The 18,065-nt window shown below is 32.9% G+C and overlaps 1 protein-coding gene and 1 pseudogene across 1 annotated transcript; one reads left to right on the top strand and one right to left on the bottom strand.

Annotated features, from left to right (window-relative positions):
* Window positions 1–922: 922 nt before the first annotated feature.
* Window positions 923–7,103, top strand: LOC107022369 (annotated as a pseudogene).
* Window positions 7,104–7,476: 373 nt separating this feature from the next.
* LOC107022370 lies at window positions 7,477–14,951 on the bottom strand. The gene is made up of 7 exons (XM_015223001.1): window positions 14,558–14,951; window positions 10,346–10,923; window positions 10,182–10,242; window positions 8,779–8,879; window positions 8,600–8,698; window positions 7,712–7,849; window positions 7,477–7,611 (listed from the first exon to the last, which is right to left on the bottom strand). The coding sequence occupies exons 1-7, from the start codon at window positions 14,949–14,951 to the stop codon at window positions 7,477–7,479; spliced, it is 1,506 nt and encodes a 501-aa protein (XP_015078487.1).
* Window positions 14,952–18,065: the final 3,114 nt, after the last annotated feature.

The following is an 18,065-nucleotide window of genomic DNA, read 5'->3' on the forward strand; positions in this document are numbered from 1 at the left end:
ATATATAACTCAGGGAACTTTCTTCTGTGGGTGATTTATGTAGTTAGAAACTTCATATAATAAAAACAATGCTCCATATATTATATGGTAAAATAATAAAACTTATCTAAATTTATAGTAATATATACATATTTCTTCGCTTAAATCTAATATCGATTCGTAAGAAGATAGCCCGTACATTTATGAGCTTTTACTTTAGGTAATTAATTATTGTTATCTTTTCACTTTTGATTCACCAAAAACTATGTTGGAACTTGATCACAAGAAACTGTCTTTTACTGGATTACAAGAATCCTAAAACTTTAGAGACAAAAAAAAACAATATACAAAAGAATCGAGAAAGCATGAAGGAATTTTGCAGGTTACTATTATTTATATTTTACTTCTTGAACATGCTAAATTGAGATGAATTTGGCCTACCGAAGTATTCACACCGAAAAACATTGAAGTTTTGATTTATTTAGATACCTAATAAAAAAGAAAATTAAAATAAGAGTATAGTGATAAAAGAACATATGTAATGAGAGGCAACAAAAATTATAATAACTTGACAAATATATTTTCGTTACAAGATATACCCACGCTCATATAAAATAAAAAGAATTACAAATGAAGTTGTCACGCCCTGAGCCTACAACCTTGGGCGGAATCGAAACTCGAATGCCATTGTTGGACCTCAAGCAAACCCTTGGCCTGACTTACTTAACTCAATGGAATACTAAACTCAACCTAAGCAAGACTAAAACATATTTAAAGAAATACTTCATATCATAAATTTGGCTAAAATGACATGCAACTCTCAATAACTGAAACAAACTCTAAAAAAAATTACTATTGTCCACAAAGACTCTAAACTGACTGAAGAGGGATGTTGGTACATACCCCACAACATCCTAAAACTAAACTACTAAAAGTAAATGAAATGGATGTCCTCTGGAAAGTAAAGAGGCTCACCACTGATTCTGGAGCTCAATCTGGATCAACGAAACGCCACATGCTGATCGTGGTTACCTGCGTCTGCATCATAAAATGATGCAGACCAACTGACATCAGTACATTGAATGTAAGAGTATGCGAGTTGGAGAACTAACAAAACCAAGGCTTGAAAGGGAGTAAGAATGAATATTTACCTTGGCTCTACTCAACTCATGATCTACTAACTCTTATTCAATATACGCAGTTAAAATAAATGCAATATAAAGAAATGCTTACTGAAAACATGCTTAAATATCTAAGTATATATATATATATCATATTATAAGTGGGAAGATTCAAAGCTCAAAGTTGAATTACCATTTTATCCTTATATTAAAATAATTAAATAAATATTATAAAATATAATTAAATATTTAATAAATAACTCATTTAGATTGGCGCATGAATCATTAAAATAATTAAATAAATATTATAAAATATAATTAAATATTTAATAAATAACTCATTTAGATTGGTGCATGAATCAAATTCACATTAATAATTAATTACTCTATTGTAAAAATCAGGAGTATTTGAAAAGTTTTTCCATTAAACAAATATGATATGGACTAAAATCATTGAACTAATTTAATGCAAATTAATTATCTACTCAAAGGTCATCATAGCTACTTCTATAAATCACCTAGCATGATCTTCATGTAAATGACAAGAGGATGATGAGAGATGATCATGCAAAAATGAACTTTGCAAATCATTTTGTATGTGCAGTAATTTTTTTTTTGTTTTTATCCGCTCCTTTTTGTCCGTCCTAAGTATTATATATTTCCTTTTTATATATGTTGATGTACTTTCATATGATTTTGTTTTTTTTATTAGAATATTTTGTGTCCTACATGAAGAAAATAGTAATATACAATTCATGTTCTGCTATGTATCTTAATTACGGATGAAATTCATATTAATGAAAGATTAATCAGTTCATTTGACATGCTTATTTGGCTCTCAATAGAGTATTCTACTTTAGTATAAATATATTTTGAAATTATTATTTATGAGTAGTGAGAAGAATGACTAAATGAGAAATCATATATATATATTATATGTACTCTAGAGTGTTGGAATCAACTAGGAATGAAGGGTTCATCACTTAGAAACTAGTACGAAAAGATAGGAAAAGAACGGGGTCTCCAGGGGGTATTGGCGCTCTGATAGACGTGGAGCGCCAGGGCCTGTCGGCCATAGGCTTTCCTCAGGCACGGCGCGCCAGAGAACTCTGTACAAACTCCCACGGATTCCACCCCAAAAACTTAGGATCTCTAATTAACTCATTACCCAATAGTTTAGACCCGAAAACAGTCCGGAAACAAGAACCCAACTACTAGAGATCAACTACAAATCAACCAACAAGATTTCACAATGTTTCATCAAGAATTCCATGTTCATCATTCTCTAATTCAAACTTTACTGAAATTTGGGTGTGGGTGAAAGAATCTAACACCGAGTGATCTACATGCCTTATTAGGGATCACCCCTAACGAAATCCACGAACGAATTGTTGGCGTTCTCGCGTCTTCTTCTCCCTTCTCCTTTTTTCTCTTTTCACTCAAATCCCTAACTTATTTTCTAAATGTGAAAATTGATTGGGATCAGCTTAGAACCCAACTTATTACCCTTAAAACACTTAACAAATCCGGACTTGGAATTTCCTCTGCTCAACATCCCAACTTCTGGAAGTCATATCTCCCTCATATAACCTCAGAATTTTACAAACTTGATATCGTCCGGAAGATCTTCCGTCGAGCTTTCCAGTCATATAAAGAAGACATAATACATATATTGGACCTTAAACTTGGATTCAAATTTTAACTTTGACCTCAAACTTTCATAGTGCACAAATAGGCACTTTAACTATCCTATCTTTCAATAAATAAACACGCGATTCCTACCTGGCAAAATGCGTGAAATGCACGCATTCTGTGCGAGTGAGGGGTAATTTTTGAGGCCCACAACGGTTAAAAAATGTTGAAATGACAATTCTACCCTTAATGAATTTCTTTTATATTAATTAAAATTAATTTTCTTTTTGTTTCAAAATGACATATAATATATTTTTTTTTTTAAAAAGACTTGTAAAATGTTTAATTAGTTGGCAACCACTGATTGGCTCACTAATACACGTGGGAGCGTTTGCATTTCACGCACTTTGGCTTAAAAAATCGCGTGGTTATTTATTGAAAGATAGGGTAGTTAAAGTGCCTATTTGTGCACTACAAAAGTTTGAGGTCAAAGTTAAATTTTGAAGCTAAGTTTAGGTCCAATATATGTATTATGCTTATAAAGAACTCATTCAAACTCATCCTGAGCTGGAAGTTATGGCCGTTTGAAAATGGTCAAAACTCACTTCTAAAATGTGGAAATTTACCAGATTCCATTACATATTTCCAAATTTGATTATTCTTGTTTTTCTTAGCTTAACCTTTGTTGTTACATAAGCAACAACACTACATCCAAATATTATAAAAAGATGAGAACTACGAAAAAGTCACCTAACGAATTGATGTGTTGTCAAAAGTAATGATAAAACCAATTATGCATGAATTGAATGTGGATACATATTGGAACTGATATGTTGTCAAAAGGAACTAAGTATTCCGTGAAAGTTTATAAATGTTTTCGCATTTAAGTTAAGAACTGAAATTGAGATTTCCAAAGAGCTTTGGGGCTAGTTTTCAGATAAGAATTATCCCTTTCTAAATAAAGCAAGAAAGTAAACTGAGATTCTCAAGATAGCCTTTTGAGCTAAATTTTGAGCATTAATCTCAAATCACAGAAGTAAGTAGTTATGTTTTAAAAACATATAATTACAAATGAAGCAACAACACTACCTCAAAATATTATAAAAATATGAGAAATACGAAAAAGTAATCTAACGAACTGATGTGGTGTCAAAAGGAATGACAAAATCAATTATGCACATCAAAAATGTTTTTATAAATTGATATGACCTTCCTTTGGTTGGTTTAGCACAATTTAAAAAAAATATTTTTGATGTGCATAATTGATTTTGTCATTCCTTTTGACATCATATCAGTTCGTTAGGTGACTTTTTCGTATTTCTCATCTTTTTATAATATTTTGATGTAGTGTTGTTGCTTCATTTGTAATTCTATGTTTTTAAAACATAGTTACTTACTTATGTGATTTGATATTAGTGCTCAAAACTTAGCTTAAAAGGCTATCTTGAGAATCTCAGTTTCCTTTTTTGCTTTATTTAGAAAGGGATAATTCTTATCCGAAAACTAGCCCGAAAGCTCTTTGAAAATCTCAGTTTCCATTCTTAACTTAAATGTGAAACCATTTATAAACTTTCAGGGAATACTTAGTTCCTTTTGACAACACATCAGTTCCAATATGTATCCACATTCAATCCATGCATAATTGGTTTTATCATTCCTTCACAACACCTCAGTTTGTTAGGTGACTTCTTCGTAAAGGAATCTGGAAAATTTCCACATTTTAAAGGTAAGTTTTGACCATTTTCAAACAGCCATAACTTCCAGCTCAGGATGAGTTTGAATGAGTTCTTTATAGGTATAATACATATATTGGACCCTAAAGTTGACTTCAAATTTTAATTTTGACCTCAAACTTTTATAGTGCACAAATAGGCACTTTAACTAGCCTATCTTTCAATAAATAAACACGCGATTTTTGAAGCCAAAGTGCGTGAAATGCAAACGCTCCCACGTGTATTAGTGACTGCCAAGTAATTAAACATTTTACACGTCTTTTTTTAAAAAAAATATCTTACACGTTATTTTGAAACTTAAAAAAAATAAAACTAATTTTAATTAATATAAAAGAGATTCATTAAGGGTAGAATTGTCATTTCAACATTTTTTTACCGTTGTGGGCTTAAAAAATTACCCCTCACTGGCGCAAAATGCGTGCATTTCACGCATTTTGCCAGGTAGGAATTGCGTGTTTATTTATTGAAAGATAGGATAGTTAAAGTGCCTATTTGTGCACTATGAAAGTTTGAGGTCAAAGTTAAAATTTGAAGCCAAGTTTAGGGTCCAATATATGTATTATGCCTTCTTTATATGAATTGAAAGCTCGTCGGAAGATCTTTCGAACGATTTCAAGTTTGCGAAATTCCGAGGTTGTATGAGGGAGATATGACTTCTAGAAGTTGGGCTGTTGAGCAGAGGAAATTCCAAATCCGGATTTGTTAAGGGTGTTTTGGTCATTTCCTAAATTAATCATATATTACTAAAAGCATGAACAAAAAAGTTGAAAGTTAAATTACGGTTTTACCCTTTCTACAAATTAAATTATTATAAAATATTTAAATATTTGATTGTATAAATTTAATTAAATGTTAATGACTTTTAAACTTCCTAAGATTAATTCCTAATTAAATATCTAATTTATTAATATTTATCATCTATAATCTATATGTATATAATAGTTATAATTTTTTAAAAAAAAAATCTTACCTAAATTTCTTTTCTTTCCCTCTTCTTATAACTTTTTCCTTAACCCCCTCTCATGAATAATATAATTGATGTGGATAAAGTATTATCCTTTATGATAAATAACGAAATTTAATAATTTAAAGGGTGCAAATCTACAAAATGGAGACGCACATTGATAATGTCCTCTTGATTATTATTAAAGAATGACTCTAGCTTCACAAATTTAATTCATTAATGCTTAATTACATGATAAGAACTTTAGTTGTTCTTTTTACATGGTTTGCTAACTTTAATTTTTTTTTTCATATTCTTCATTTATTTATTATTATTTTCTAATTACTTATTTAACTTTTATACTCTTAATATTCATAACTCTCATCTTTTCATATTCATAACCTTCAAACATTTAAACTAAAATTTTAAGATATCTTTTGATATTCCTTCTATTCTATTTATATAAATTCAACTTCTTTATCTCATGAAACCCCTATGAAGATTATTAGGCTATTCTATAGTAAAAATAGATGATGAAGACTCTTGAATTTTGATAGGATATGAAAGGAGTCGATAAAAACTCAGAGAGTTATGTACTAATTTTGTACTTATATTTTCATCTATATACATCAATCTTATAAGAATAATGTCTATATTGTATTTTTACTTAAATATTCTGTTTCTTTTTGTCTTTTTTTCACTCTTTTAGACTTCTTAATTTAGTTTTCTATGAATGTTTTATCGCCGTAAGTCTTTGAATTTTGTAATTGATACATTTTATTATTCATTATAATTATATATATATTTCTATGAGATTTTAGTCATTCTAACGTATCTATAAAAATTTACATGAAACACACGTGCGAAGTACGTCCTCAGAAACTAGTTATTATATTAGTTTTAAGGGTAATAAGTTGGGGTCTAAGCTGATCCCAATCAATTTTCACATTTAGAGAATAAAATAGGGATTTGAGAGAGAGAAGAAAAGAGGAGAAGGGAGAAGAAGACGCGAGAACACCAAGAATTCGTTCGTGGATTTCGTCGAGTGTGATCCCTAACAAGGTAATTGCCCTATTGGATACACACTTAGGTCAATAGAATCCCAAATTGCCCTATTGGAGTTTTGAATCTTATCAACATTTGTCTTCTTCTTATCGTTTTAACCTCAACAATTCAGGGTATGAGAGCACATCCTCTCTCCCTGAAAACAAAAATTGGAGGAATTGATTCAAATTTTTCAGAACAGCAACAACACATTCCTAATTCCGCAATGAAGAAACTCCGGAGACTTCCTCATGTATTTAACTACTTTCTGCAATTGCCGTTCCGTTCTGATGCAAATGTGGCGGTGGAAGAGAAGGAAGGATTCTTCGGTTTCGTGGCGAAAATCGAACTAGAAGGAGCTGGGGATGGACAAGTGAGGGCACAGGCAGTAGAGATTCATCCTGGGGTAACGAAGATCGTTGTAAGAAAAGGAAATGGAGATGGTGATGAGGATGAAAAATTGAATGTGGATGCATGGAGGTACAGGTTGCCTGCTTCGACTATGCCAGAGCTGGCCACAACAGTATTTGTAGACAGAGAGCTTGTAGTGACGGTGCCCAAGGATGACCATGGCCGTGGAGAATTTGATAGTGGATCTAGAGGTGTTNTTGTGTGTGTAGAGACGCTGACCAACTTATTTTTGTACAATAGTTAACTTTTTCATATTTGATGTATCAATTACACAAACAATTAGTATATCAGAATATATGCTTATGACGAAACTTCAATCATGTATACTATATATCTAAACTTCAGTCATATAAAACTTCAAATATTGGATAAAGTTTTGAACACCATATGTCCAAAGTTAGTATGAAATAGTACATACGCAAAACAACAAGTTCTTGGCAATTGTAACATACATATGTATGTTTACTTAAACAACAAGGTATATAGTTCCATTGAAATAATGAAAACACTTGGGCTCTTTCTTTTTGAGCACATGGTGATAATGTATTAATGTACGAGTAGCAATGTATCAAATCATAATACCAAATCATTTTTTGTAACGCTGAAGTTGGGACTAGCTTGCACATTCCACTGTGTACTTGTTGCCTCCCATAAGGGTAACTTTACAATCAAAGTTCAGGCTGATTTGAGTCATCCAGTGTCTTTCTCTTCTGACTGAGATTTTGATCTTGCGAGGTACCACAGTTAGCTGAAAAATACAGAAATTAACTTCATGAAAATCATTGTCCAAAATTTGAAGGATTAAAAGAATCCTACATGACATTAGAAATATGTAGGGTATGAATTGCCACAAGATACGATAATAATAACAAATTGAGCACTAAATCAAGATTCCAGAAATACGAATAGACAATCATCTTTAGAAAATATGGTTGCCCATCAAGCCCAACAAGAAGAATCACAAGAACAATAACAACAATATCTATCTGCATAAATCAGCCTAACAGATAGGCTGAAATCTAAGCAGTATTGCTAAAGGCAGAGAACCAATAACGTTAGCTTCATCCAAAATGATGTGTGTCAACAAAAAAATGAGACATCCAAAATCTGTGAAATGAAGGCATGAATCAAGGAAGAATGAATTGTCTAAGATAGATTTGAATGAAGGAAAAAGAACACACGCTAACCACAAGAAAGAACAAGCCGAACAAATTTGACTATGAGCGAGAAAATCCCTTAGGAGTAAAACACTGGAAATCAGAGAAGAAGATTGCGCAACTTCTCTTCTTCTCAGATCAAATTCAGTGACATTCCAGATCAGAGATTAGTTGAAGATCAGCGAATTAATATCAATTCCATTCTGTCCAAGCATCGGTAAAGAAGCAGCCACGCAATATAAAAGCAGATCATCATCACAAAAGTATCAAGCATTAGTTACTGTCTGTAATTATTAGAGTATCAATAGAAGACCCCCTTATTGTTATGAGTTCAGGTACTAGTTAGTTTCCTTAAGTTTAGCTGTAAGAGATGATGAACTTATTGTTAAGATTTTTAGCGGACTGGCCCTGAGTACCGTGAAATCTCTGCTTCCATAAGATCAAGGGATTCTTCCTTGAGTTTTGAAGAGTTGTTTCACAAGCTTACAGATTATGAACTTTTTATCTTCCATGATCACAACTGCTGTCACACAGAAGGTGAACATGCCATCCAAGTCTTATAGGAACAATCTTAATCACTTCAACAATCAACAATGGAAACCTCCTGTAACTCAAAAGTCCAGCAACAACAGTAAGCAAGACTGGAGGTCGAATTCGAGACAATCTGTCTGCTGCCAACTGTGCCAAAAATTAGGTCACACTGCAGATGTATATTGTTTTGAATCGAACAATCATTTTGAAGCTAAGGCCAACTTTACTTCTGGTCTTGGGTTTTGGATTCTGGCGGGACTCATCATGTCACCACTGATCCGCACAATCTTGAAGAGTATACAGGCAATGAGGGCATATCCATGGGTGACTGTAAAACCATTTCTATAACTCATACTGGTTCAATCTCTTATACAAGCATCTAATTCTGCTTTTAGGCTTTAATTTCTAACACTCTTTGTCCTCATCAATAAAAAAAACTTGATTTTTGTCCGCCAAGTTTCGTCAAGACAATCTGACATCTGCTGAGTTTTTTCCTATTACTTTTATTTGGAAGGACCTGCATTCCCAAAAGCCACTGGTACAAGATCGGAATAAGAATGGACTCTATGAGTGGCCATATCAAGCAACAAAACCAGATCCCACACCAAACAGAATAACAGCTAGGTCCCAAGTTCTGTTATGTTAGGAACCAAGTTCAAGCACACGAGGTCTTGTTACACACACTTACGCTTGTGATCAACTTGCTGATACATTTAGGATTTACCAAGCCCTTGCCAAAACCAGCCTTTGAATAGTGTTGTTCCAAGTTAGGCATTGTTGCACTAGGCCTAACTTGAGTGGGTGTATTAATCATTAGTTACTCTAATTATTAGTTCCTGTAACAAATACTATTTTAGAGTATCAATAGATGACTCCCCCTATTTTTTAGGAGTTCAGGTAGTAGTTGGTTTCCTTAAGTGTAGCTGTAGGTTATTCTTATCTGTCGTATTTAAAAGTGTGGGTACTGAATGAATAAGATTATCTTTCGACTACTTTTCAGTTTTATAAGAAGAAGAATGTGAAACTTCTCGAGGATAACAACTGGCTAGCTATCTGTCTAACTATTAACATTCAAACTCTAAGGAAACCCAAGGGGACTGGATTAGGCACCACATCGGTGATCTGAACTAGTATAAAAATCTGTGTCAACTGTGTCTTTTATCTCTTTATGCCTTATATAATATGTTGTTTTATCTAATTGTCTAAACTCTAGGGTAATCGACTTGAAGAAATCAACAGTTGACCAATTATAACTTGACTAACATTCGAAAATAATTTCGATTCACCTCCTCACCCCACACCATCCTCTTTTGTTTCACATACTAATGCGGTGATACAGATCATGCAACAAATAATTCCTCTTTCATACTCTTTCCAAGGCACTCCAATTTTATTTTCTTGTCATATTGCAGTTTAGTTTGCACCAATCGTTTTTGGTATCTGTGGACAACAGGAAGAACTGAAGTAGACATAACTTACAATGCACAGATGTATATATTTTTATCATGAAATAGACTATACTTAAAACAAAATAAACACATTTGCACATAAATATCTTGCTCAAATACAGATATTCAAGTCGAAGTGACAGGTCAACACAAGCAAGACTATGACAAGATAGAGAAGTTACCAGTGCTATCCCCACAGTTTTCCCTTTTCAATGCATCTTGAATGCCGACTCCTTTCACAAGCTGATATGATTATCAAATTGGTTATTCTAGTAACTAAACCTCAAAACTGGAAAAAAAAGATAGTGTCATAGGAAACGAAGTACCATTAATCAATTAGCTATACCTTTGCATTGATTGATTTAATACGATCCAACAACTCTTTTGCACTACTTTTTTGTGAGTGACACAAAATACTAATGCCAAGATTCAAAATCTTTTTGATGTCAGCATAAGAAGCAACAGATGTGCAAATGCTTAAAAGCTTCAAAGCATGTGGAACCAAATCTGTCCTTGAATCACAATATCGACAGAGATACTCTGCATTCAAATTGATGCTTCCTTTGACTGTCCCAGCCATATAAGCTCGTAGAGCACACTCTAGATGGGAAACATGTCCACATATGTGGCCATCAACTACCGTAGCTTCACATCTGATGTAACTGTACCCATCATAGTCCAAAACAATAAGCTTCCTGCAAAGTATACAACAGCAGTCTCCGCAAAAACCAGGCTCACTGCAACAGAGATCACAAAATCTGGTGCTCGTCAAAGGATTTTCTGCTGTTAAACTGCTACAGATTCGGTTTCCAGCCTTACAAGTAATGACTCCGAAAGGAGAATCAGACAGTAAAGGCTGCATTTTTGTCCCTGCAGATGTAGTCCTCTCTTTCATATCTGAGTCAAAATCAATATCATGTAAGTCTTCCATCCTCAATAAAGGAAAATAATTGGGGATTCAAAGAGAAAGTTTTATGCCAAGCAGATTCAACTACTTACAGATATGCAAAAAAAATTCATTTTCCCTATCTATACGGTGTAATTTTTCAATTAAGCTTCGTCCCTGACTACGTGCACAGACTGTGTAATCATGGACAAAATTCACTTCAAATATAAAAAGATAGAAATCAGTGTGGACTGACTAGATATTTGTAATGAATAGGAAACCAAGCTTAAATCTCCATTTTCCTTAAAATCCGAATTCTTGAGAAAGTTCACAAAGTTTGACTTCAAAATTACGACTCAAATAGCCTCTACTGATCGGGTAATAAAATCTTGAAGTAATTAGTGGGTAATAAAGATGGGGAGTTAAAACTCGTTACCCAATTGAAGAATCTCGAAAAGTCCCTATAAAATAACCTCTACCAAGCTTCCAAAGTACAAAAATGGAGAAATGAGGATTAATGCCGATTTTTTTAGAAAATCTATCCAGGTCACTTTTACGCTTTGCGATTGCGACCCCATACCTCTCAATTGCGATGAGCAATGCTGGTCAACTCATTAGCTGACCATGCGATCGCGACACAAGGTGACACGATCACGATGCTCAAGATGCTATTGTGATTGCAACATCCTCCATGCGATCGTGAAGCACAAGACCACATACCAATGCGACCGCGACCAAGAGCCTCATGATGCAAAGAATACTTAACGTGCATCATATACAACATATCAACAAACACCAAGACTCAACAAAATCACCTAATGAACCCTCAGGATTCCTTCAAAATTTGCACATACACAAACTAGATATGCTACCTAACCAAACTTAACGTTCCAGACTCAATGAACGTCGGGACACGTATACGAAGTCTCCTTGACCCAGTATCTGTTTAAGTAGCAATAAAATAACTTTTACTCAAACAAAATAAATTTCCCCCGGAACCTCCGGAAAATTCATACAAGACTTCACGTAGGACTCAAAATTAAATCTAATGGCGTCGTCAAAATTCCAATTCGAGCATTCAAACTCCAAATGTTGACTTAAGTCTACTCTTGGCCTAATTATACTTAAACTTCCACTTCAAGAGCTCAATCCACGAAAGGGTCTCCATATTTGAAAACAACTAAATTTCTAGACCAAATTCTGCATTCCAGAGCTAATGGGACAGACTAAAGTTCCTTCCGTGACTCATAGCTCCGATTGTTGCCAAAACCTACTTTTAACAACTTGTGGTCTCCAAAACTCTAAAACTTCCAAAAGTCTCAACTTCCCAATCCGATTTTAAAACCAACATCATAAGCTGAAAACCATGACTTGGGACAACTATCGAGAGGGGCAAAATGATAAATTTTCCAAAAGTTTTTAAAAATGGCCTTCAAGGTCGTCATTACAAGAGGTTGTGATGGTTCAGATACGTGCAAGGAATATGCACAAATGATTTACTGCAGAAGTGTGAGAGGTTGGCTATGAATGGTTTCAAGAGAGGCAGGGTAGGCCAATGAAACATTAGGGAGATAAGATTAGACATGATATGTCGCAACTTAATTTTACCAAGGACACGACCTTAGATAGGGATTATGGAGAAGGTCGCAAATCAGGGTAGAAGGTAAGTTAGATAGTTAAGTGTTTCTTCACTTATTTCTTATAGTTAAGGGATTATGTAGGTCGCAAATTAGGGTCGTAGTATTATCCTTATAGTTTCTTCTCTTTGAGTTCGGAACTTTTTTTCCGAATTGGTGACAATGTATACTTCAACACCAAGGATATGTTGGGTACCTTTAAAAAATCTCAAAAGAACAAAAAGTGTAGTACTTACAAGAATCCAAAGAACTATAAAAGTTGATATGAATCCTCTAATCCTATGTCTTTACACCAAAAATATAGATGTTAATTATGTATTGAATTTTTCGCTTGTTTATTTTAGGAAACTATAATTCCTATTGGTTTCGAAGACCCTTTGTCCTAATAGATTTGGAAAAGGAAAATATTACTTTTATAGGATTAGAAAATAGGTTGGGAGTTTACTTTTATATTTATTTTTTAATAATTAAATACACGATTCGTATATGAAAAAAAATAAATGAAAAGAAAAAGTGAAAAACTATTAGTAATAAAAAAAAGAAGGAGGAGAAGATGGAAGTAACAATCTAACAATATCATAGATTATTGTTACTTATAGATTGATTTAAGTCATAAAAATTAGTGGGAGTTGAAGACATATACTATTTGAGTAGGGAATGTAGATGAATGAATTTTTTTTTCCTAATGTATGTTTAGATTTAGTAAATATAATAGAATCTCTTTTAATTATATTAAAAAAATTAATCAATATGAAGAATGAAGGATTTTTAAAAAAACAAAAAATGAGATGAAAGATAAATAGTTTTCTAGTTCATAAAGATTTGTCATATCACTTTGTGTCATATCACTTTGTCACAGTAGAAAACTCTCTCTGTAGGCCTAACTGAACTTCATTAAAATCCTTTTATTATTCTCTTCTCTACTTTTTTTTGTTTGTGATTGTGTGCTAGTTAATCCACGATAATTCTACGTCAATAGATATACAATGCAGCTCCATTTAAACTTGTGAATGAAGTTGGGTATATATTAAAAATTCCTACTATTTATCTCCTTCAACCTTTGAGTTTGGTTATTATTCATTTCTTTTCGTAGTTCAATTATTGTTTTACCTTGTTTTCTTACTTTTGTTCAGGTTGATTTGTAAGATTGTCTACAGTATCTCGCTATAAGTTTTTCATTATATTATTTCTTTCTCTATACTACTTATGACTGTTTTTTATCTTGAGCTGAGGGTCTATCATAGATAGTCTCTCTACCTAGGTAGTAATAAGGTCAACGTACACTTTACCCTCTTCAAATCTCAATTTGTTGGATTACATTGGCTATTTTTCTGTTGTGGATAATTAAACATTATAAAAGAGGTAACTAATGTTTAATTATCCACAACCATACCAAATACTTACAGTACGAACAACACAATTGTGTTTACACTTTTATATATTTTGATTCCTATAATACACAATTCTACGACCAAAAATGGATATCAATGACTTCCCTAATTATTTCTAAAGTAAAATGAGCAACCTCAAAGCTTGACAAAAATATATATATACTACCTGTAGGTAGAGTCATTGGATAATGATCTACATCCATTGTTCTCTTTAATAATTAACGGATATTCAATATACTTCTCAAAGAGTATTAGAAATGTTAAATACTCTCATTAAATATGAAAACATAACAAAGTTTACTCCTAGCAGCATTATACAAATTTTCACATTTTGTTTGGTAAACTGCAAGTACTTGTAATTAGTATGATAACATTCACGTTTGACAGAAAAGGAAACAAATAAAATACTACGTAAATATTAGAGATGGAACAAAGTCCATGGTCAAAGATACAAATGTAAAAGCCAAGGGGGAGAGAGAGGTGATTTAGAATCGGTCCTTACACATAACTCGGTAAACATTAAATTTATATGGAAGTTTAGTATACACAATCAGCCATGTGGTTATTACTGTTTCTTTAAGTTGATGCAAACAACTAAATAAATGTCTACATGATATATACCGAAGAGCTTTGTCGAAGCTAACCTTTTGAGCTTGGCGAATGCTTTGAAGGAATCATCCAACTGAATGAGGCAAAGAATTGATCGATATCCACACTAGGATACTCAGATTGGAGATATTTTTTAACTGAAGTCTTACTTCGGAAGGCATTTTTCTTTCCATCTTTTGGTGCCTGAAAACGCTCCGGAAGATACAAATATCTATCTTTGAAGGTGCCTGAGTTTGTAGCTCTTCTACCTGTCCTCCAACCCCACTTATCACCAACATTTGGCCAATCCATAGGAGCATATGGTAAACCTTCACCATATTCATACTCAGAAACTGGATACAGTTGAAGCCATGTTTCATTGATTGTAGATGCACTCTCATTATATACAACAAGTGCAAGACTCTCCCCAACCTCCTCGTTGGCTGACATTTAGCTGGAAATCTCTAACTCTGTTAATACCAATGAAAGTCTGAAATCATAGAAAAACAAAAAAGAAAAGAAATGTCAAAGTCTAGATCAGAAAGCAAACTGTTTTTGGCTATAAAAACTATACTTCATATGAAAATAAATGTAAGAACTACAAGTATTGGCAACCTGACCAGCAGAATGCTTGTATAGTGCAGCATTCTTGACATATACATTTGAATTTATACAACACTTCATCGGTTTCCTCTCATTAATTCTATGTTTTGAATTTACTTTACTCCTAGTTTTGGATGAAAACAATCAGCTCAACTATATATTTAATTAAACTTACTATTTATAGGAGACAATTCCATTTAGAATGGGTAGTGATAGTTAGATCTTTTATTTAATGGCGGAACTAGTTTCTCGCAATGTAGTCAATTGGACCCCCTTCAATGAAAAAATATACTGTGCAATTATGGCAGACCCAATCTTCCTAGTTATGTGTAAATTGTTGAATCCCCTTGACATAAGGAAAGATACTAGTGTAGTGGCCAATGGGGTTCAAAATTTGTTTTAGACATTCAAATCTTAGGTGTACATTCTAGTATCTATCTCAAAATTTTTTCTGAATCTCTATAAGCCAATGCTATAAGTGCATTTACCAACCGCAGATTAACTGTTTACAAATAGCAACCTGCACTTGATACATCTCTGTAAGTNAAAAGTTAGCAATTAAGGTGGGAGAGCCTTGACGGATAGCTTTCACTCTACCACTAGTATATAGCTTTTTCCCAGGTAGTCCTTTTCAAGTTAAGTGGTCAGGCACCTCCATGGCACAATAGGTGATGGATGACTCTTATACCATTGATGCAATCGAGAAGAACATGAAATTAATATGGAGTAAAGAAGACAATAAAAGGCTTCTAACACAAATGAGTATATTTACCTACTTGAAGGGAAAAAAACATTATTTTTTTAGAATTGAGGACATGTATATCAATTAACAGAAAGCCCTGAATGAATTTGAGAACATACCTGAGAGATTAGGGATTTGACTAAACTGGTTCTCCTGCTAATCCCAGACAAACACGACAAACATAAAATTCAAAAGCAAAGGAAAAAGAAAAAAAATCAAAACCCTAAAACGGCCTTGTGAAATGGGAAGACTGTAATAAGGTTTTTTTTAGTATTCAAAAAAATTTATACTCCCTTCATGTGTGAATCGGTACACGCCTGTCACATTCCTTAACGAGCAATAATTAAAAGAGTAATTATAATATATCATTCTTTGAATATAATTAATTCAATGTTTTCACAAATGTATTGGGGAAATGAATCGTACTTCCTCTAGTTTATATATTAAGTGAATTGTTAGGATATAACTCTCCTCTTAAACAAAAATATTTAAGAACAACATTAAAGACTCATTTTTTTTATTAATATTCTTAAATTATTCTCTTAACAAAGGTAAAGTAGTTAATAACATCATTAAAAGAGAGGATAGATACGGAAACAAAAATCCTACTAACAATTATCTTGAACTTTGAAAATTTCACTTATTTTGAACTATAAAAATTTTTTTGACAATTCACTTAATTTGGACTAAAGAGAATAAATCTTAATAGTTCAGTTGGTTGATTACCTGGACTTTTGTTTCATCTTGTTGGTGAAGGTCCAATTTATCGATAGCCGATTGACGGTAAAAAAGGACATCTATTTTTTTTAAAAAATAAAGTAATGGTCAAAGTCACACTGGCATTACTAGTTAATTTTCTTCCTTTCTACATAAACTATCACCATATATGTATTATTATTATTATTACATAATAATAAAAAATAATCAAGTCCAAAAATTGTATCATATAAACAATTTTTAAAAAATATATATTCGATACCTCAAAGAAAAATATAGAAGAAGAAAGAAAGAAAAAGAGCAACATAATATTATATGCTACTGCACTTTCCATTTAAATATACTATACAAAATCCTCTCTTCAAAATATAAACCATAAGCATATAACTTAGGAAAAATGCTCAATACCCCCTCAGCCTATGCCTGAAATCTCATAGACACACTTATACAATACTAAGTGATATTCAAGAGAGGTGGGGGTGAATTAAAAATTCACTTAGTCAGCTATCAGTAGTCGACAGTTGACTCACCTGCAAGTTAGTAAAATAATAAACAATAACAGAAAGTTGTGGTAAATAGTTGACACACAAAATTTAACCTGGTTCGGATCACTAATGTGGTGCCTAGCCCAGTCCCCTTGGGTTTCAAGGGTTTTCCTTAAGAGCGTTGAAGAGATATTCTTTGTTACACCAATGATTGAACTTTTAACATTTCTGATATGCAAATCAGATTTCTACCTTGACACTGTCTCAACTTGTATACTTGCACTCGGATGTTTTTCTTTTCTCTTTTCTTTCCAATTATATCACTCAAGTGTTTACAAATTTTTATGAATGACAAAAGAAACCTATTTGCTAAGCTTAAGTAAAGTTGTGTGCTTCGCACTATACATCTAGGTCGATATAAATAGATGATAACCTCCGCTCTTTGTAAGGAAAAAACCCAAGGGATTTTATCTCAATCAAATATTACTTTAGAGAGTCCTAGATTGAGGCGATTTAGTTTATCTGTAGTAGAATCGCTTCTTCTGCTTTCCTTATGCTGATTTAATCTTGTCCTTGGTGATCATCAGACTTCTTATCTTGTGGCTTGATTTATGGCTCTTTGGTTTTCATCGCTTCTTATGCTTTTCTTGTGTTGATTTGATCTTGTCCTTGTGTGATCAGCAGTCTTCTTATCTTGTGGCTTGTATTCTGGTTCTTCCTATTTCCTAATGAGTTAATTGTGATTGTTGCCAAGAGCGTGAGATTCTTGCTTCTTTCCTCTATGTGCTGATTGACCATATATTCCAATCATATATTTCTTTCCCTCTTTTGTCCCTTAGATTTGAGGCTTTCCTTTCCAATGCACCTCTGTATTTTAATGAAATATTTTTTTTCCTTCTTGAAGTCATCTGTGCTAATGACTTCTCTTTCTAGATTTGTGACCTACGAAAATTGAGATTAACACGTTATGAGTCTATTTTCAAAATCAACGAACCATATGGTGTTAACAATCTCCCC

The sequence above is a fragment of the Solanum pennellii genome, chromosome 6 (genome assembly GCF_001406875.1).
Source record: "Solanum pennellii chromosome 6, SPENNV200".
Classification (NCBI taxonomy): domain Eukaryota; kingdom Viridiplantae; phylum Streptophyta; class Magnoliopsida; order Solanales; family Solanaceae; genus Solanum; species Solanum pennellii.

Bases quoted from the DNA above. Each gene is read 5' to 3' on its own strand.
- LOC107022370 (XM_015223001.1), bottom strand. From the start codon at position 14,951: ATGTCAGCCAACGAGGAGGTTGGGGAGAGTCTTGCACTTGTTGTATAT. The intron at 10,924-14,557 runs GTTAGCTTCGAC...TGAGGATGGAAG, and splicing joins GCATTCGCCAAGCTCAAAAG to ACTTACATGATATTGATTTT. The intron at 10,243-10,345 runs GTATAGCTAATT...TAATCATATCAG, and splicing joins TTAAATCAATCAATGCAAAG to CTTGTGAAAGGAGTCGGCAT.